Raw genomic sequence first — 18,893 nt, forward strand, 5'->3', positions numbered from 1 at the left:
AGGTCCACCAGTAAACCACCTCCCTAAGCACCACATCTGCACACCACAGCACTGGAGGGATGGGGCAGATACACACCTGAGCCCCTGGAGAGCCAACAGCCCATGCCTTTGCTTTATTATAAGGAGCCTCCCTCACATTCAAGCCACCTGCGTGCCAAAGGGAAGATTTCCAATGTTCTTCAGGTAATGGGACCAGCCCCACAAGGTTTCCACGCAGAGGTCCAAGTTCCGTGCCAGACGCTTTACCAGCAGGTAGGTGCCCCCCAGCCCTGCTGCCCCCACGACAAAGATCCCTCGATTAATTACCTGCAAGCGCAAAGGGAAACCTCGGCATCGTCAGAGGTTTGCTCCTACCCTGCAGCACCGGCGATATCCCACCACCAGGGCTCCCCCCTGCCGGCAGCTGAGCAGTGCTGGCGTGCAGGATGCTCCCCAGGGCACCCTCGACCAACCTTTGTCTGCCATTTCCAGCGCTGAAGGGCCTCATGGTAGCGAATCCTGGTGAAGGTCACCTGGGAGGGTTGCAGGAGCGTGTCACCACCACGAAAGGCGGCCGGGAGGCGGCCCAGGCGGTGGGGACACGCTGGCCTTACCATGGTGTACAGCGGGACGATGGTGGAGGGCATGAGGGCGTGGAGGAAGTTGTCCACGTGCTTCCGGAAAATGAACCACGTGGAATTCACGTGCTCGCGCATCTGCAACGGAGCGGCAGTCACGCCCTCGCCGGGAATTTTGGCAGAGCCCCCCCGGCGCTTTGCTGTCTCTCCCACTGCCTCCCACCTCCAGAGCCTCCCTAGCCCCAGTGGCATTCCCAAGGAGTTCTGGGGATAAAGTCTGCCAGGGTGAGCGCCCAGACAGAGTCTTGCCAGGGGCCTTGCCTGCTCTGAGCATCCTGGGAGCGCTGCTGTGTGCATGTCCTACCTCCACATAGTTGTACATGGCTAAATCTGAAATGGCGTGGTCATCTGGTACCCTCAGTCTGGAGAACTCGGGGAGGCAGGCACCTGGGAGGAGAAAGCAACAGCTCACAGGTGGCTCCCTGCAGGATATCCGGCTGCCCTCGGGCTCGGAGGGGTGTTCCTCTGCTCCCACTCTTCCCCAGCCACCTCACTCACCAAGGTCATTGTGGAACTGGTCCATTAATTCATCAAAGACCAGACAATCTTCAAAACCCTGGGAGGAAAATTCGGGGGTTAATAGGGGTAAGGAGCCACGTGTTCATGAGAAGTGCTCTCATGAATGCTTAGCTAGTGTAGCTTTTGGTCCCACTAACTACAGCCTCCGAGCAGGAGCCGTACTGCAGGCCACTCTGCCAGGGGTCTTGAGAGAAATCGGGGGGATTGCCTTTCCCAGTAGGCTGGACCCCCTCCCACACAGTCCTCTGCCCCATGGGAAGGTGGCACCAGGGCCCTGTCCACTCTCCTCCCCAGGGGGACACCCTGACTGGAGCTCAACACCTGCCAATGCAGAGGACATCAGGCTGTGGGACAGGCCAGCCCATGAACTCTTTGGGGCTGCACACTAAAAGCAGGAATCTGTGGGTGAAAAGAGCGGGGACCCCACTAACACAGAGCACGAACCTACCGCGTTCATGCCCTGTCCGTAGAAGGGCACGACAGCGTGGGCGGCATCTCCCATCAGCACGCACCGGGACCCCAGGTGGTAGGAAGAGCACTTCACAGACACCATGGCCTGGGCTGGCAGCACAAAGTAGTCGTGCTTCAGCTCTTGCCTTCAGGCAAAACAACAGATACTTCACTTGTGGGACCACAAGAGAGAAGTGCAAGTCACGCCACGTTCCAGCTCAGGAAGCCAGGGCTGCAGGCACTGTCAGCTTTGGGATGCAAAACCCAAACCCATGTCCTAGGCTATTTGTGCTGGGAAAAATGTGGGAGCCAGGTAATCTGTCTCATTAACTTTTCCTCCACGGACCAAAGGTTTTGTCTGCAGGTTTCAAGCTCTGCACACAACTTGAGTGTTGACATCTCGGTCCCCTCTTACTGTGAGCAGTGGTGGGTGTTGGTCATTGTAGGAAGGGTATACCAGAGAATATCTGAGTTTCTAAGTTATTATGAAGTCCTGCAATAAAGCCTTAAGAGGAAAGAAAACTGCCAAACACAGCTTGATATAGGCCAGAAAAAGCCCATCCCGTAACAGATAGCTGTGTTGCAAAGCAGAAGCATTAATAGTGTGAGCTGGAGCTCCCACTGTCTTGGGGAGGTTTCCCTCTTGGCAGCAAAATGAGGACATACTGAACAGAGCCACAGCCATGAGAACATGTACTGGAAAGGCTGGTCCTGGCCCCCAGTGCTACCAGGGCCCCCAGAAGGGGTGGGATGCTCCAGCTCTGTGCTGTTGCCCTTGTGCCATTTGCCCAGCAGTGAGAGAGTCCACACAGGGGGATCCATCACAACCCCATCACCGGGGCCCAAGGCTGAGTGATCTGTTCCCTGGCTTCACAGCGCTGTGCTGATGAGAGAGAAGGGGAGATGAGGACACTTACTCTCCAATGAGGGGGATGGCATCTGGGAAGTAGGTCTGGAAGAAACCCAGCACTTGCTCGCCCGTTGTGAGCTTCTCGAATTCCTCAAAGGGCATGAAGAGCGTGCAGGTGAAGGACTTGTCCTGCCAGCCAGGGAGGAAGGTCAGTAAGAAGCCCAGAGACCACAGGGAGCACGTGGCACGTGGAGCAGCAGCTGAGTGCCCAGCTTGTCACCTGCCAATTGCAGTGACCCAGCGGGGAGGGAACAGTGATTATGTATTGGAATGGGCTGCCCAGGGAAGTGGTGGAGTCACCATCCCTGGAGGTGTTTAAGGAAACCTGCAAGTGGCACTTAGTGCCATGGTCTGGTTGACACGGTGGTGTTTGGTCACAGGTTGGACTCAACGATTTCAGAGGTCTTTTCCAAACTAACTGATCCTGTGAGTCTGTTATTCTGTGATTTTTGGCCCTCCCAGTCCCCACCACCACAGCCAGTTCGTCCCCACCAGCCCCATCCCGTGCCCCAAGGGAACATGGCCGTGGGTTATCACCATGTTGGGCAGAGCGATCATCATGAAGGTGTTTCTCGGCCAGATGTGGAGGTAGTTTGGTTCCATGGCAAACTGCAAGAGAAGAGAAAATCACCTTGTATCCTTGACACCAGTTCCCATTCTTTGTACCATGGGAAGACACAACAAGTACAGGGTCCCCCATCTGGTACCTGACACTTCAGGGAGACACAGGGGAAGAGGAAAGGGTAAGAAATATGGGAAAAATAGGAAAAAATCTGCTGCTTTGCAGTTGCTGATACCCTCTCAGACATGTTCCCATACCCTCAGGACCTCTCAGAGTTAGAGTTAACCCCACTGCCTCCAGGACAGGCTCTCTAGGTTTTTTGCAGCCAGGTGCCAACCTTTGGAAGAGGAAGAGATCCCTGCCTTCTCCCAGGAAAGGTTTAATCCCTTTCCTGAACCCCAGGGAAGAAATCAGTTTCTCTAAAGCTGTTCTGGCAGAGCCAGCATGAGAAGGGGGCGCAGGGGGTCCAACCTGCAAAGGTCACAGCAGCCTCTGGGATAGGCACACTTACATCTCCATCTCTGGGAGGGATGGTCAGCTCCATGTAGCCGTGAGGAATGTACTGCTGACTGTAGTTAAAGCGCGTTTGCCTCATGAACTGCTTTCTGACTGTCGAGAAGGCTCCATCACATCCCACAATGAGGTCGTAGGTGACCTCCAAGGTCTGCTGGTCAGATCTTAGAGCAAAGAGAGCCCCCTTGGATCGACCTGATCTTTAAGGTCCCCTCCCAGCTCTAAGCATTCTGTGATTCTTGCTGTAACTCCAGGCACCTAAAAGCCCATCTCGTTCCAACCCTCCCCTGCCATGGGCAGGGACATCCTCCACACACACACACAGACACACACAGTAGTTTCAACACCAAGGTTGCTCAACTGTTTGAGGTTTTGTGAATGATTAAGCAGAAAGTAACTGACCACAAGACTTGGATCCCACGCTTGCCCAGGGATTACCTTTTTATGGATAATGTCCCCAGCTCTGCGTTGCACTCCAGGAGCTTGTGGCCAAAGTACAGCTTGGTGTTGGAGTACTTCTCAGCAGCTGTGAAAAGAAAAAAAGGCAGCTCAGTGTAGAAGGGTTTACTGTGACTCCAAAAATATTTCCAAGAGATCCCTAAATTATAGGGGGTTTTGCCATTTGCTGTGTTGAGCAAGGGCCAGCAGGCAGGGCACACTGGGACTGGTCAACTCTGGTAAAAACTATGTAAAAATGCAAGGAATCCTGCAAAGATTTCTTTCTTCCCCAGAATTACACAAGTCATTGACTGCTTTCCACCACCACTCCACTGAATTTCAGGATGGGATGAGGAGCCTGCAGTCTGTGGGTAAGTACTGGAAATTTGGCCCGTTCCAATTATATACTTGGCCATAGTGGTTCAATTTCTATTTGTGCAATCAGGAGTTATGGAAAATGCCACAAACTATGACAAGGCCGAGGAGGCATCTCCTGCTTTAGCTGGGAAACAGCACAGACTTTCCTTTTAAAAACACAGCTAGTTCAGGTTTGCACTTTCTGAGAGCCAGGTGAGGGAGCTTGGGGCCCAAAACCTGCTGGTTATGGGGCAAACCCCAAATCCTCAGGAAAAAAGGGTGTAGAAATATTTGCAAACAGAAGTGATGACTTGCCTGTCAGCAGCTCTTTGTTTAAGTTTGCTCTGTCCACAGATAGAATGTACTGCAAGGCAAACAGACAGGGGGTTCACAAGGTTCTGCTGAAGGATTGCTCTGCGTGGCCAGACAGGAAACCCTTCCCCCTACCTTCAAACAGCCCCACTGAATCCAGGGGTCACACAATCCCCTTCCTGCATCCTCTGCAGGAGCGTGAGCCCCAGACTGTCCATGGCACAGAGGGACAGATGCCAGGCACAGGCCCCTTGCACCCTGCAAAGCCTCTTCAGTACCTGGTTCTTCTTCCCGTAAGGGATAGAGTACTTTTTCCCTGAGGGTGTGTGTATCCTCCTTGCCCGCATGGGAATGCCCTTGGACACAATCTGAAACAGAAGGGAACACAACCCAGCCCTCTGGATAAAAGTGTGGGGTTTTAATACAATTTACCAAGCATCACCCCTGCCCCTCCCCGTGCACTGCGCTTGAGGAAGGATGGGGTGCTCTCTGCTCATACCTTGGGGAAAGTTTTACGGGGCTGTCATGCCAAGTCACTACAGCTTACTGAGATTTCTTACAAGCTCATTCTCATAAAAACCAGGGGGAAATTATTTTTGGATAGAAGGGACATGAAAAATCCCAGGCTGCTGGACAGGGCAGAGGGTGGCAGCCAAATTACATCCTGGGAGTGGGATGTGTGTTGTCAAAGCTTGGGCTCCTCTGCAGGGATCTGGGCGCGAGGACATCCCCTCACTGCCGACAGCTGGGTGTTAAATGGTAGCCAAGCACCCTGCAGAATCAAGGTTTTGTGGGAAAACACAGATCTGGACATGCCAGGGCAGAAACCAGGCCCCTTTATCACATCCTGCTTCAGTGCCTCAGCTCTTTTGGGAGTCCATCCACTCGTGCCCTGTTTGCCCTCACCTGCAGGAGGGAGGAGAGCACAGAAGGGAGGTAAACACTGGTAGGTGTTGTCTGAGTGTCTGGTGTGCCAGGGAAGCACCCACTGCCAGGAGCAGAGCCCAGCTGCCTGGGGCTGGGTGCTGCCTCCAGGCTGGGGGAGATCCTGCTGGCAGCTGTGCTGTGGAGCAGTGGAGAGCCAGGCTGCAGGATGCAGTGGAAGGGGTCTGCCCGGGAGAGATCTACCCAGGAGACATCTACTCAGGAGACATCTACCTGGGAGACATCTACCTGGGAGATTTCTGCTTCCACCCTGACGAAGGCAGAGCTCCCTCTGCATGCTCGAGGAGCAGAAGAGAGCCTGTCCAATTGCCAGCTGAAGTAAAGAGTGTTTTAACCACCACCCCCACCAGGATCTGCCAGGGTACCTGCTCCTCCATCCCCACAGCTCGGAGGGCTTGGCGTCCTCTGTGAGACAGGGCCAAGTTGATGCTTCTGCCACGGGCAAAGCTGGCAAACCGAATGTCTGTGTGGGAAGAACAGTTGGTTGTGGAGGCACTGGCGCCACAGCCTGGTCTGGGCAGCGTCTCCCAACCCCCCGCAGCGACAGCAGGAGGGGCAGTGGGGAGTCCCTGTCCTCCCGCTCTGGGTGCAGGGAGGGCAAGTGTCAAAAGGCACCTTTAGCTGTCTCAGCATAAACACTGGGCCAAGAGCTGGGGTACAGCAGTAAAATTCATCCAACTCAGAAGGCAATCAGAGGCTTTTTGAACCTGTGGAACTCCTGGCAGCCGTGAGCCATGCAGCAGAACTGCCCGTCCTGATGCCTGCCGGAGCAGGACGAGTTCCCACAGAGCTCACGTGTCAGGTGCGGCTTCTCCTTCCCTTCACTGCACGCTTGAGTTTCACCTTCCATGGGGCCATTCCCACCTGCTGCTTGGCTTGCCACCTCTGCCCAGGTTCTCTTTGTCTGCCAAGCTGGCAGGTGCTGAAGGTGAATGATTTCTCTGCCTTTCAGCCAGCACCTCGGCTCTAAGTCACAAGACAACGTACTTCAAATAAATGCTCCCCCTACCCCCAGGAGCTAAAGGCAAGAGTGAAAAGAATATCCCCAAACTGCCACACTTTCAGATTTCTTTTTTTTTTTTTCTGAGGTTTCAGTGAGCTCACACAGTAATGATCAGGCTGAGCTTACCTTCTCTGGCTTCATAAACATCAACATGGAAGCCTCGTTTGGCAAAGAAACAGGCATTTAATGCACCCACCTACAAGAGAAGGGCCAGGAATAGTGGGTGAAGTATCCCACAGCTCACTACTGAGATGCATCAAGGGAAAGCAGGGATCAGGGGATGCAGCTCAGCATATACAGGTAAGTCCTTTGACCAAGAGCCTTAGAGGACTTTTTACTGAAGAGCAGTCCTCTGGCAGACCTGATGTGTCTGCAGAGCCTCCAAGACCAAAGCCACGCATCAAAACTCTTCATATAAAGTCATACCAAGCTCAGGCTTGTTTACACACAGTGACTGAGTGCAGCAGGGTTAATCTCTTCAGCCAGAGACAGCAGGAGCTGGGACAGGCCAGCCCCCAGCTCCTCTCTGGACTGTTTATCTTCCTCAATAGAATTCAGGGTGCTGTGCAGCGTTCCCTTGGGAACACGGTGGGGGAGAACAGCACAAATATGTCTTGTTTGTTATTTAAATCAATTTTTTCTTGTTTGATTTCCATCGCTAATTGCTGCCAGAACTGCAGACTCTTTTTGTCATCGCTCTTTTCCAAGAAGCCACAAAGTCAAGAGAGAGGTGTTAGGTGCTGCAATGCTCCGTGCTATCATAGATCATAGACTCACAGAACGGTTTGGGGTGGAAGGGACCCTACAGACCACCTGATTCCAACCCCCTGCCTTGGGCAGGGACACCCTACACTAGATCAGGCTGCTCAGAGCCCCGTCCAGCCTGGCCTTTAGAGCCAGACCACTCTGCAAGTGGCAGGGATGAAAACCATTCCCAGACAAAAGTGGGCAGAGGAAGGCATTTCCTCTCAGCCTGGCATTTACCGAGTCTCAGTCCTTGCAAAGCATTTCACACTGGTGACTTGGTTACAGCTGGAAACAGCCAAGGGGCAGGGGGATCTGGCAGCCCAAGCAAGTCCTGTTGTTTAATGCACCTGGGCACCATTGCTCCACCACCACCCAAACCCCTTCCTCTGGGAAAAGGACAGGAGCCTCCCACGGTGGGAACAAAACCAGCCCCTCTCCAACACCCCGTCATCCCCCAGAGGAATGATTTTGAGACAAACATCCACCCACCCTCAGACAGGGCTTTTACAGCCCCGGCTCCCTGGCAAACACAGTCATGCAGCAGCTAAAGGGCATTTCCTACCAGGCCACCTCCGACAACAGCGACTCTCTTCACGTGTGGGTCACAGGGCTCCATCACCGGGGCACTCCCGGGGTCGCAGGCGCTCCCTGCTGTGTCCCGTCCCGCTCCCTGTCCTGCCACGCCGCCCTCCCCAGCAGGGAGGGGAAGGGCAAGAACATGGGAGGCTGAGTCACCCCTGGGCTCCTCTCCCCTGCTTCGTATTAAAGTTTAACTCCCAGCATGGAGGGTGTCAGAGAGTCAGCCTGGCTGAGCCCCAGGGGCAGAGATGGGAACTTGAGAGGGATACTCAGCCAGGCTTCATCCAAAGGCCTCTTTCAGGAATTCTGAAGCAATTCCGCAGTCTTCAAGGAACACACACAGAGCAGGAGGAGAAGTTGCATCTGCCAGGCTTTTCCTGGTGCTTCACTGGGCTGCAGCTGCGGGGGCACTGGTGGGACAATGTGGAGCAGCTTCTGGAGCCTCACAGGCTCTCTCCTGAGGCTGAGGTGTGAGCCACCCTGCCTGCCCAGGAGCCTCTTCCTGTCTTTGAGGACATCTGTCATCCAAGCAAGCTTGTGTGTGACTCAAGCATTTTGGGGTGTGATGCTGGGCAAAGGGTCCATGCCTAATCTGCAGAAGCTTTCCAGGACTGGAAACAGGCTGTGAGATGCCTCTGCAGGCACCATTTCCCATGCCCATCCTTGGGAGGAAATGCCAGGGCTGCACACAGCAAGCTTTGCAAAGGGAGGAGCCAGTTACAGCCTACACACAATGAAAGCACGTGCATCAGCACACAAAATGACAACCATTTATTGCTAAACCTGCACAAGCACAGCACCCTTCCTCATGGCATGTCCTGGTTCCCACTCCAGCCAGGGCCAGCAACTCAACACACAGGGTTGGCAGGAGCCACAAGCAGCCCCAGGCCTGAATTTAAATGGGAATGGTGGCCTTGGGGAGAGCAGGGGTCCCAGGTGGGCTGGTTGGGGTTGTTGAAGGCCCTGGCACTGTGTCCAACTGGTGGGTTTCTCTGATCTCCACAGCAGTGAATTGATCCACGCTATCTGACTGACTCACACACCCCCAGCACAGACAACAGAGCAGGGAGGGCAAAGAGCAAGGTAGGTTTTACATAGTAAATAAATCATTCATTGGTTGTTTCTGGAGCACAGACAGCACACCAGTAGCTTCCCACAGTGGCTGTTACTGTCTTCTCTTCGTTCCCAATGAAATTTAGGTCCCTGGGTTATCTTAATCAGACTCACTCTCAAGCTGCATGAGGCAAACCCAATGTACAGATGTTCTCTGTTTTATCAACAGGAGAAGGTGGGAAGGCATTGAGAAAGTGCTAGGAAATCATTGTTCATCTTTCTGTATTAAGGACAACCAGGCTGCTGAGAGCATGAAGAATTATTGCCTGATAAGAACAGGATAGCATGGGCATGGATTCAAGCCTGCCCTCTGAAAACTAAGGGAGGGAAAAGTACTTGATTTATGTTGCTGAAGAAAAAGATATGCCAGTGCTCAAGGAAGAACATCAGGATTTTATTATTTTTTGAAAGGCTATGGTCCACGTGCTGAGGATCCCATCCTGTCAGCATGAGGGCCACCTGCAACAAGAAAAATGGGTGTATTGTGTTGGGTAACAGCCAGCAGTGCTGCAGCTGCAAGAAGATGCTTGGTCTCATAAGTCATGGTGGAAGGAGCTGAAGAAGAAGAAGAAAGCTTGAAGGCCATGGCAAGAGCTTTGCTGATTCATGCAAACAGCGAATTGCACTGATTCTGAAAGGAGCCAGGAGTCCTTTACTCAGTTCAGATTACAAACCCATGCAAAAGGGAAATAGGTAGAAATGTTTATCCCTTAGAATCCCGTTAGGTAAATAATCTGTTCAGGAATTCAAATGCTCTGCCATGCAGACACCCCTGCCAGCAGGTCACGGGGACCCAGGGCTGCAGCCGCCTCCATCCTGTCCTTCTGTTCACTGAGGCCCTGAAAGAGCCACAGAATGGAAATAAAAGCTGTGTTCCCACCGATGCAGCAGTGTGGCGGGGTTTTTTTTTTCCCCAAGAATTTCCACTGTTTTAAGAAGGTAAATCCTGCTGGGAACCTGAGCCTGAATGTAAAATGCACAACTCCACCTTGTTCAGCAGGTGACTGCTGGGTTGGCAGGGAGACCCAGAAGCCAGGGTAAGAGCCCCACAGTGTGGCAGGGCTCCTAATTCCACAATCTGCATTGCTACCCCAACCTGTGCAGGAAGAATGGGCTAGGAGGGTTTGCCACAGCTGCCTGCTTGCTTACCTAGGCTGGGTAGAGAGCAAGCTGCCTACGTCCAGGTCCAGTGATGCGCCGGGGACGGGGCTGGGAAGCCCCTGGGAGGCACTGGGAGCACCCCTGTGGGAGGGTAGTGGTGGTGGTGGTGCACCACGGGTGGCCTGGGACGGTCTGCTCTCACAGCCAGGGGAGCAGCAAGCTGCAGGGCCTGGTTGGAAGAGAGACAAAAGGGTGGATGGAGAAAGCCGTGCCCCCCCACGGGAAGGGTCACTGGCTGAGGGGCTGTGGTTGTCACTCAGCCACCAGTACAGAAGGTCCAACAAGCAGCTGGTGACTTCATATTTCTCCTGATACTCAGAGGCACTCAGATCCCACTCCCGCCAGTTTATTCCACCGGTCAATGTCAGGGAAATGCAGAGTGACAGGATGGCCTGGAGAGGGAGGTGGGGATCAGGGGTCTTTCTTTCACCACAAGGAAGGTTGTGGAGTAGGAAAAGTACAGAGGAAGGCACTGCAACACTAGCACATCCCCTCCTCTACAAAGATTAACCTTCCTTTCTTCTTAGATAATAAATGCCATGGAGGAGAGACTGGACATTTTTCCAAAGCACTTAAGGATGCTAAGGAGTTCTATCACCTTCCCCATTGTTCTGTTACTGCCTCCAATTGCCAAAGGCCCCTCTCCGGCTTTTCCCTCTGCTGTCTGCAGCGAGGGACCTGCAGCAGCAGATGCTCAGCGCAGGTATCTTGTGTCAGTGGTTCAGCCCTACAGGCCAGGTGGTTTTCAGAGCTGGACTGACTCCACTCTGCGCCTGTGAGCAGACATTCTGCCGTGGGGTGCCGTCGCAGCGCTCCTCACGGCCAGCGGGTGGGCTGTGCCGTCTCACGAACAGGCTCCTGGCGCCGTGGGTTTGAAGGTTGTGCAGCTGTTAAGGCATCCCAGACTCTCCGTGTGTGCTGTCCAGGCCCTGTACCCTCCCCAGGAGATCAGCCACTGCCTGGTGTGAGCAAGGACACCCCCCAGGCTCGGGGGTTTTACCTGCTGCGTGTGCTGGGGCGGGGCAGACCTGGCCCCCGTGGGCTGCGCGAACGCCGCCGGCGGCAGAGCCTTCAGCATCATGTTCTGCATCACGATCTGGTGCATCTGAGCGTTCTGCATCAGCATCATCTCCACCATGTCTGGGAAGAGGTCACCCCCCCCCCAGGGAAGAAAAAATGAGGTTCACCAACAAGTGACGAGCAGGAGAGGCAAGACAGCAGGGAGTACCCTCCGGCGTGCAGAGGGGTCACTGCAAGCAGGGCAAAGCAGCTGAAGGGGGCACACGAAGAGTATCGGCATTATTTGCCCAGACAGTGCAAAATTAACACCTAGGAATGAGACTGTCCATACCAGCTTTTCTCTTTCTCCTCCCTTCTACAGGAAAGCTGCTTGATGAGCATCTTCTGTCTGTTCATTTCCCTGCAAGGCCACACCTCTGGTTATGCTGAGAGGCTGGACAGGGGCTGGGGCTGTAGCTCTCCCTTACTCCAGGATGGACGGGCTCCTGACTGTGCTCTCCACTGCTTTCCATGTGAGAGGTTTCCTCAAATTTACGTGACATTGCAGTGCCACCTTGAGAGTCCACTGACTCATAGAATCATAAAGGATGGAAAAGACCTGTGAGATCATCTAGTCCCTTAACCCTCAAACTGTCACTGCAGGCACATCAAACCTCCTCACCACGATCTCTGGGATCACAAAGGGCCTGTGCAGTGGAAATGATTCACCTGGGGGGGAGGTGAAGAGGAAGAGGTGAGAAAAAACAGTAGGGGAAAAAAAATCAAGGCGACTCTCCTTCTCCTTTTTACTGGTCATACGAAAAGTATTTTACACGTGGCAGCTTCAGAAGAGTCATGCATGAATCGAGACTATTTTGTTTGTGAAAATAAACCCTTATTCAAAAATCCAGGCACTCAGATGGAGAATGAGCAGAGAAATACTGTAGTTTCGTGACTGAAGATTTCTGTGTGGGTTGAAGAAAACTTTGCCTGCAGGTTGAACCAGGGAAGTCATCCCAGGTTTTAGTCCATGTATTATTTCACAGTAGCATCCACCTCTGTTTGGAAACAAGCTCTTTTATTGGCATTGCACTATATTTGGAACAGCACTTTCCACTGTTCTGCCTCGTTTCCAAACACGGGGCATAATAAAAGCCCGAGGAGATTGAACAGCAGGTTAAGAGGGGGCAGAAGAATAAAACCAGATTTTAGAAGCCTGGCTGTTAATTTTGGAATCACCTGTGCACACTCTTTTGACCTTGGTAATAATGCTCAGTGCCATCGTGAGCTGAGCTGTTGTGCTTTCCCAAGCTCCCCTGGAGTTTGTAGTCCTTCTTTCTTTTGTTTTACCAATAAGAGTTTGTCTGAGAAAGCCTCTCAGAACTGGTGCCCGCCGCAGTTACGGAGTGCAATTCCCACAGCTCCACTAACCAAACAGCCTGGACGCTGTCCCGCGCCCCCTCCCACTTGCCGCGACACCTCAGCTGCCCTCCCCGGGCCTGCTGATGGGAGCTGGCTGCCACACAGAGAGCACCTCACCTTCCTTGATGCTTCCAGTGCGGGGGGCTGCAAAGGGCTGGGCGGGGGGCACCTGCGTGATCAGAGGGGGCGGCTGAGGTAGCTGCTGGATGATGGTGGCAGGCTGAGGTGGCATCTGGAAAAAGGAAGGGAAGCGGAGAAGTTTGGGTTGGTTTTTGCCAGCTCCACCCCGTCTCTGGGAAGGGCTGCCATCATCCTGGAGTGTGGGAATACTTGGGGCACTGTCTCCCGTGGGATCCTGGGGGAGGAGCTGCTGAGGTTGAGGGCTGCACGAGCAGGCAGTGATGTGCATTACAAACTGGCTGACTGGCCAGGCCTGGGCGATCCTGCCACTCCTTCTGCCACTTTGCCCCCAGGGTAAACCATGCACATCCTTAATTTGGGGCCTTATCTCTGAGGTGACTTCCCTAGGTTTTGCTGAGGGCAGCAAGGGTCCCACACAAGAAGGGCAAGAGGTGTGTCTTCCCTTTTGGTGGGATGGGCAATGCCATCCAGCCCCCAGATGGTTGTTGTCTCAGACTGGCACAGTGCTGGTGGTGTTTCCCGGGAGACAGTCCTTACCGTCTGCTGGATAATCCTTGGTGGCTCCACTTGGGGAGCTGGAAAAGGGATCTGGTAGACTTGTGGGGGGACAGCTCTGTGATAGTGTCCTCCAGCTGCTGCAGGTGGCTGTGAAAGCTCTTCCAGAAGGTGCTGCTCCTGCAAAATCAAGCCTCTTCTTAAAGAAAACCCGGTCACAGGAAGGCAGGTAGTGTTGTTATGCTCTCTGCACTAGATGGGATTACCCCCTGGGAACCTCAGCCAGTGCCTGAGTAAGCACAAGGGAAGTTTTCCTCCCCACATATCTTGAAGAACAAGCAAAAGAAGAACGAGGAGAAAAAAAAAAAAAGTGCAGAACGAGAAGCCAAAAGTCTGGGAAAACATTTCATTGAGGGTTGGTACCCAGAGAGCTCCCCAGGCCCCCTCCCTGATTAGCTGTCCAGCCTCTGCATTCCAAAGCAGCAAAGCACTGATACTGCCCAGCCCAAGAACCAAAGGACAGGGAAACACTGAATCCACAGCAGCAGTGGATGTGCAGGGAATTGGGCCCTTTCTGTTGCTCCTGGCCCCAGGGAGGGCTCTTACCCTGAGCTCCTGCAGCAGATCTTTCCTCCGCCTCAGGGCACTTTGGAGCATGTCCTCAGGTCTATTCCCTGAGGGAGGAAAAGTCCATTGTCTTCTCAAAGGATCACAAATACAGAGCTATTACAGCACCTACATTGTGAGGTTAATTTGGAAAGTGCATTATAAGATAGCTTGGCTTCTTCCACAAAAGGCTTTTGGTGACTTTTCCTGTGAAATACCTGTATGGATAACGACTTTGTGACCTGTGCAGCCACAGCTGTTCCACAGCTCTATAAAGGCAACGCAACTTCTCTGAAAGGAAACTCTTTAGATGGCTCTCCAAAGCCCCCTTTCAACCTCCTGGCTTAGGAACTCATTTCAGCCTGAAAGTTTCTAGATGTACTCTGTATATGCAGAGTGTGACTGACTGTTGAGACACATCAAAACAAACTCAGTTTTGAATGTCAGCTTTTCTTTTTCTTTTTTTTTGGTCTGAATCAACTTCCTCTTCAGTTCTCCCCACATGTGGTAGGTTTTGAACTTGCTTGAAATGAAAATAAGGAAGAATGTTTTCAGGTACACTGGAGACATGCCTGGCACGTGCTCTGGAAAGCATCACTTTGGATTTTGAAACTCGAAGTTGTTATAGGGATTTTTAATTTTTGGCCACAGCATTGGAAGTTTCTAGCTATCTGTCCATCAGCTGAATGAACAGGAGCCCAGGTTACAATCTAGAAATGTCATTGAGCTTCTCCTGGTAGCCTTTAATTCTGTAAGTAATATAATTACAAACAGTGCACGTGCACTGGGATGGGATGATCAACTGAGGAACTCTTTCCTGAGAGTATCACCAAGCCCCTTCTAAATTATGTCCATAATTAGGACAAATGCTTCTCTTACTTGCAGCTGGGAGAGATGACTCCATCTTCTCCAGGTTCTCCTGTTCATTTTGGAGTCTCTGTTGGTAGAACCATAACAAGAACTGGGTGTGAGTCAGGCAGCAAAGCTCGCAGGAATCTCCAGCCCTACCTTATGACATAGGTTGGGATGGAGGGAATAAAGCAGAAGTGGAGACAAATGGTGGTTCCCACTACAAATCTAGTTACAGTGACAGAAAAGTCATGCTTCCAACTGTCCAGGCCATTCCAGACCTGAAAATTGATAGCATGGTGAATCAGGAGATCTATACATGATTTATTTTGTGGGGAAGAGAGCTGGATTGTGTGAAGAACTTGATAGTGTCAAGTGATGATCCCCGTGGGTCCCTTCTAACTCAGAATACTCTGCTCTCAGATAACACCCTGAGTGGCTTCTGGAGGATTTTGAAGCAGAGGATCCACACCAGTGGATGTCAGATGTGCTGTGGGTGGAGGAACAGAGCAGAGTGGAGAACACAAGAGTGCAGAATCACAACCCAGGGCAGCTGGGATTCTGTGCAGCACCTCACATGGTATGGCCCATATTCCAGCCCAGGCTTCACCAGACATGAAATTGCCTTAAAACAACCCGAGGGCCTCTTTATCCAGAATTTACTCCTGAACTTTGCCTGTCACAACTCAAGCTGGTTTTGAGCTAACTGGTGACATCTCCCACAAAATCACAGTCTGTTTAATTTGCTGTAGGTCCAAGTAAAATTGTGCAGTGTTATTTAAGAAAAGTGACAGTAGCTGTAGCACCGCTGCACATTGGTCTGCCTCTGCTTGCATGAAGAAAGACCTTCTCAACTGGCTACAGACCCCCACTGTACCTCAGTAGAGGTATAACATTTTAAAATACAATGTCAATGCTTAAACAGGCAGGGGCAAGGAGCAGAGCAAAGGTGGCCACTGCAGAATTATGCCCTTACCTTTTCCAGGAGTTTGAGCTTCAGCCGTGTCAGGTGATCCACCACAGAAGGATCTGCCATCAGAGCGGTCTCCTGGAAGAGCAGGCGGGCAAAACCAGGTTAAAAAAGCTAAACAAAGGCAGAGAGGTTTTCAGTGGTCATTCCTTCCCCTCCACGACCTTCATAGGGGAATAATTCCATTGTTCAAAAAACAATAATACAAGACTGGGAGAAACTGAGGGAAGAAGATAAAAGCTTTGGTTTCACTCCAAGAACGAGCACAGGTGTTCACCACAGTGTCACAGGCACAGCTTTCCCTGCCATTCCTCTCGAAAAAAAATGATGTGCTGCAGGTTGTGACGCCTCCCTCACAGGAGGGAGACTGAGGCTGAATATCTATTTGTTATTTATCATTCTTAGTGGTTGCCAGCCTTCCCCTGGCCGTGTTACTAAGCCTCTTGTGTTGTCAGAGCCTTCTAAGGAGCTCAGAGTTTCGTGCCTGTAACCTGGTTGCCGAGTTTGTAGTGCCAATACATAACATAAACAATTTAATCTCCAGGTGTAGATGCTTGTGTACCTTCAGTAAAGCAAATGGCCAGCACATTAATGACAAGAAAAATTAAAGAGATAGAGCATTATAAGAAAGGTTGAAAAAGAAAAGACCCAGGTATAAGTACTCCATTTACCAGTGTTAAGATTAAGACAAGTTTAATTCTACCAGGGAGTAACAGCAGGGCCACGTGCACCTCGCAGGAGATAATTATTCTGCTCTATTTAGCAGTGCTGAAGTCAGAGTTAGGACACTGTGCCTAATTTTAGACCTGGTGGCTTTAGAGGGAAAGGAAGTACAGGAAAAAAAAAGATTTTAAAATGGTGCATTTACAAAGTGTAAGTTCTGAGGAAGACTTGTAAGAACTGGCTTTATTTAATTAGCAAGTAGATAGTGAGGACAGGCCAACAATCTTTAAACAAATGAGAGGATACAATCAAAACCAAGATGTATGGGGGTTCTGTTTGGAAAAGGTTGGGCATTTTGGCTTAATAAGAAAGAGGAAAAGAGTTGGAACAAGTTGATCTCTAAGGCCCCTTCCAATCCACACCATCCTGTGATTCCATGAAACACGAAGTATTCATTTTTAACTGGAGCAAGAAGTCAAAGCAGCAACTAATTTTAACTCAATTGCTTTTAAGTGACATCTGATTTATCAAATTTGCCACTATAAACACCATGATATTTTTTTCTTTTTCTTTTAAGAAACTTCTAAGTTCTAAGCCTAAGTTTCCTTTCACTTCTCAGTGTTGTGGTTTAAAACCACCTATAAATTAAGCTCCAAGCAGCTGCTTCCCTTCCTTCCACCTTCTGCAGTGAGAAAGGGAGAAAAAGGTGGAGTAAGGCCAACATATGCTGTCCCCCAGAAACCTCTGCAGTGGGTTAAAACTTAATCTTCACTTGGCTCTGGATGTCTGTAAAGTGGGAGATTAGGAAATTGCTACAAAACAGTTTATTGTGAGAACAAGAACATGTTTCTTCCCACATACTTCTTGATAGCAACAGTCCATAGGAGCAGGTCCAGTCCAGGACCTGGACAATGTAATGTCTGAATTTGGGGCAAAAAGTCCACACTTTAATGACCCTTCAGAAGAGCCCAACTTAAGGGCTAAATGCATAGAAAGGGCCAGGGATAGAAAAGGGGCTGCTGGTTCATGAAGATGCACAGATATCAGTGTTTCTTGGAAAGGAAAACCCAGTGTATTTCGGGTTAACTCTGAGCTGAGCCAAGTAACTAATTTGATTTAAAGCCTGTATTTTCCACTGTGACTGAATGTCTTCAAAAGGCAAAGAAGCCACCGTTTTTGCAGGTGACTCTAAGGTTAATAATACTCAATATTAAGAAAAGAGCACCTCTGTTCGGGAGGTCTCCCCTCCTCCGTTTCCTTGGCAGCAGTTCTTGTGCACACGGAGGGAGAGGAGAAGCCACGCCACACGACCCAGCCAGCAGGATAGAGTGAGTTCCCGTTGGGAATGACCTTTTTATTTTTCCTTTTTTTCTTTCCTTCTTTTCTCCCCTTTCCCAGAGGAACCCCACGTGGGGACCACCCGTGATTCAACAGCGCCCCTCGCTGACTGTGCTTAGAATTGCACCAAAGGGCACAAACAGAACTGTTTATTTTTGGTTTTTTGTTTGTTTGTTTGTTTTGAAGGGGATTATTTTTGGGTACAGGATTGTTGTTTGGTTGTTTTGTTTGTGTTCTTTCGTTGTTTTGCCAATACACACATATCTTTTAATAAAAGGGATGTTATTTTTCCTTTGTCCACGTTTTGCTGAATTGCGGCCTCCTAATTTCGGATTTACAATTGCTCAGTTTGGGTTTTCCTCACAACTCACCCTCAGCAAAACACCTGTGTCTCATTAAACCGAGACAAGAACTAATAGTCTTTTCAGCAGAATGTACCACAGAAAATGGCTGTGCCTCAGTTCAAAGAAATCAGCCAACTCAGGTGAGGAGACTACGAAGAATGACACCTGACAAAAGCAGTCAGAGCTATTCAGAGAAGCCTTGGAGCCGTTCCAGAAGGCGAGGCGCTGTGCCGAAGGACATGAGGAGGTGGGAGAAGATGACGATGGGGTCTTTTGGGGACTTCCCACTCAAATTCGGGCGGTGCCGTGGGAGGAGCGGTTTCGGAAGTGGGTGTAACAACACTAGGTAACGCTTGGAATTGTTAACCAGGTCACTAAATAAAAGCAGGAGACTCTTGTAACTCGGCCACGCCTTGGGAAATGCCCCTGCGCATCGCGGCCGCCGCGGTAAAAGAGAGCTCTTTTCGCTTTCCCACTCTTTCCAAAGGGAGTCCCGGGCCGCGGCTCCCTCAAGCGGCCCCGGTCGCTCCCTCAGCGGCTCCAGGGGCGGGGACAAAGGGCGGGAGCTCCGCCCCCCGCGCGCCATTGGCCGCCTCGCACCGCGGGCGGGGCCGTGGCTGGCGGCCCGTTCGAAACGGCGCGGGCGCCTCCCATTGGCGGCCACCGCCCGCAGGGGAGGGGCGGGGCGTGGGCGGGGCCCCGCCCCCTGCCCGGGCTATTCCAGGCACCGTTGAGCGCGGGTGGGCGGGCTCAAGCCGCGGAGGGCTCTCGCCATTGGTCGGCGGCCCCGCCAGGTAGCGCGCTCTGGCCAATGGGCGGGCAGCGCCGGCGCGGGGCGGC

General features: G+C 51.7%; 2 protein-coding genes across 7 annotated transcripts; both read right to left on the reverse strand.

Moving 5' to 3' along the window:
- Positions 1-79: 79 nt before the first annotated feature.
- On the reverse strand, positions 80-9,282 carry KMO (kynurenine 3-monooxygenase). Its single transcript, XM_050339372.1, has 15 exons — positions 7,936-9,282; positions 6,753-6,822; positions 5,989-6,086; positions 4,957-5,046; positions 4,682-4,730; positions 4,010-4,097; positions 3,570-3,735; positions 3,034-3,105; positions 2,504-2,625; positions 1,585-1,732; positions 1,116-1,173; positions 922-1,004; positions 594-695; positions 453-512; positions 80-306 (listed from the first exon to the last, which is right to left on the reverse strand). The coding sequence occupies exons 1-15, from the start codon at positions 7,987-7,989 to the stop codon at positions 139-141; spliced, it is 1,428 nt and encodes a 475-aa protein (XP_050195329.1). The 5' UTR covers positions 7,990-9,282; the 3' UTR covers positions 80-138.
- A 156-nt stretch (positions 9,283-9,438) lies between these two features.
- On the reverse strand, positions 9,439-16,373 carry CUNH21orf58 (chromosome unknown C21orf58 homolog). 6 transcript variants are annotated; one of them, XM_050339404.1, is made up of 8 exons: positions 15,715-16,368; positions 14,769-14,826; positions 13,890-13,957; positions 13,326-13,463; positions 12,765-12,879; positions 11,227-11,366; positions 10,215-10,395; positions 9,439-9,524 (listed from the first exon to the last, which is right to left on the reverse strand). In XM_050339404.1, exons 1-7 carry the CDS (start codon positions 15,772-15,774, stop codon positions 10,240-10,242), a joined length of 735 nt encoding a protein of 244 aa, XP_050195361.1. In that variant the 5' UTR covers positions 15,775-16,368; the 3' UTR covers positions 9,439-9,524; positions 10,215-10,239. The 6 variants fall into 6 exon arrangements, with proteins under 6 accessions (XP_050195361.1, XP_050195360.1, XP_050195359.1 ...); XM_050339403.1 differs by having other exon boundaries at positions 9,439-9,904; XM_050339402.1 differs by having other exon boundaries at positions 9,439-10,395.
- Positions 16,374-18,893: the final 2,520 nt, after the last annotated feature.

This window comes from Myiozetetes cayanensis, unplaced genomic scaffold, assembly GCF_022539395.1.
Source record: "Myiozetetes cayanensis isolate MyiCay16 unplaced genomic scaffold, myiCay2020 scf9, whole genome shotgun sequence".
NCBI classification, from domain to species: Eukaryota; Metazoa; Chordata; class Aves; order Passeriformes; family Tyrannidae; genus Myiozetetes; species Myiozetetes cayanensis.

What these genes read in the sequence shown, in the direction of transcription:
- KMO (XM_050339372.1), bottom strand. Translation starts at nt 7,989, where the DNA reads ATGGAGCCCTGTGACCCACACGTGAAGAGAGTCGCTGTTGTCGGAGGT. An exon ending in TGATCGCTCTGCCCAACATG is followed by an intron (nt 2,626 to 3,033) that starts GTGATAACCCAC and finishes CCTGGCTGGCAG; the next exon opens with GACAAGTCCTTCACCTGCAC. An exon ending in TCGTCCCGCTGTACACCATG is followed by an intron (nt 513 to 593) that starts GTAAGGCCAGCG and finishes CAACCCTCCCAG; the next exon opens with GTGACCTTCACCAGGATTCG.
- CUNH21orf58 (XM_050339404.1), bottom strand. Translation starts at nt 15,774, where the DNA reads ATGGCAGATCCTTCTGTGGTGGATCACCTGACACGGCTGAAGCTCAAA. An exon ending in AGCTCAAACTCCTGGAAAAG is followed by an intron (nt 14,827 to 15,714) that starts GTAAGGGCATAA and finishes TTCTACCAACAG; the next exon opens with AGACTCCAAAATGAACAGGA. An exon ending in GTCATCTCTCCCAGCTGCAA is followed by an intron (nt 13,958 to 14,768) that starts GTAAGAGAAGCA and finishes TTCCTCCCTCAG; the next exon opens with GGAATAGACCTGAGGACATG.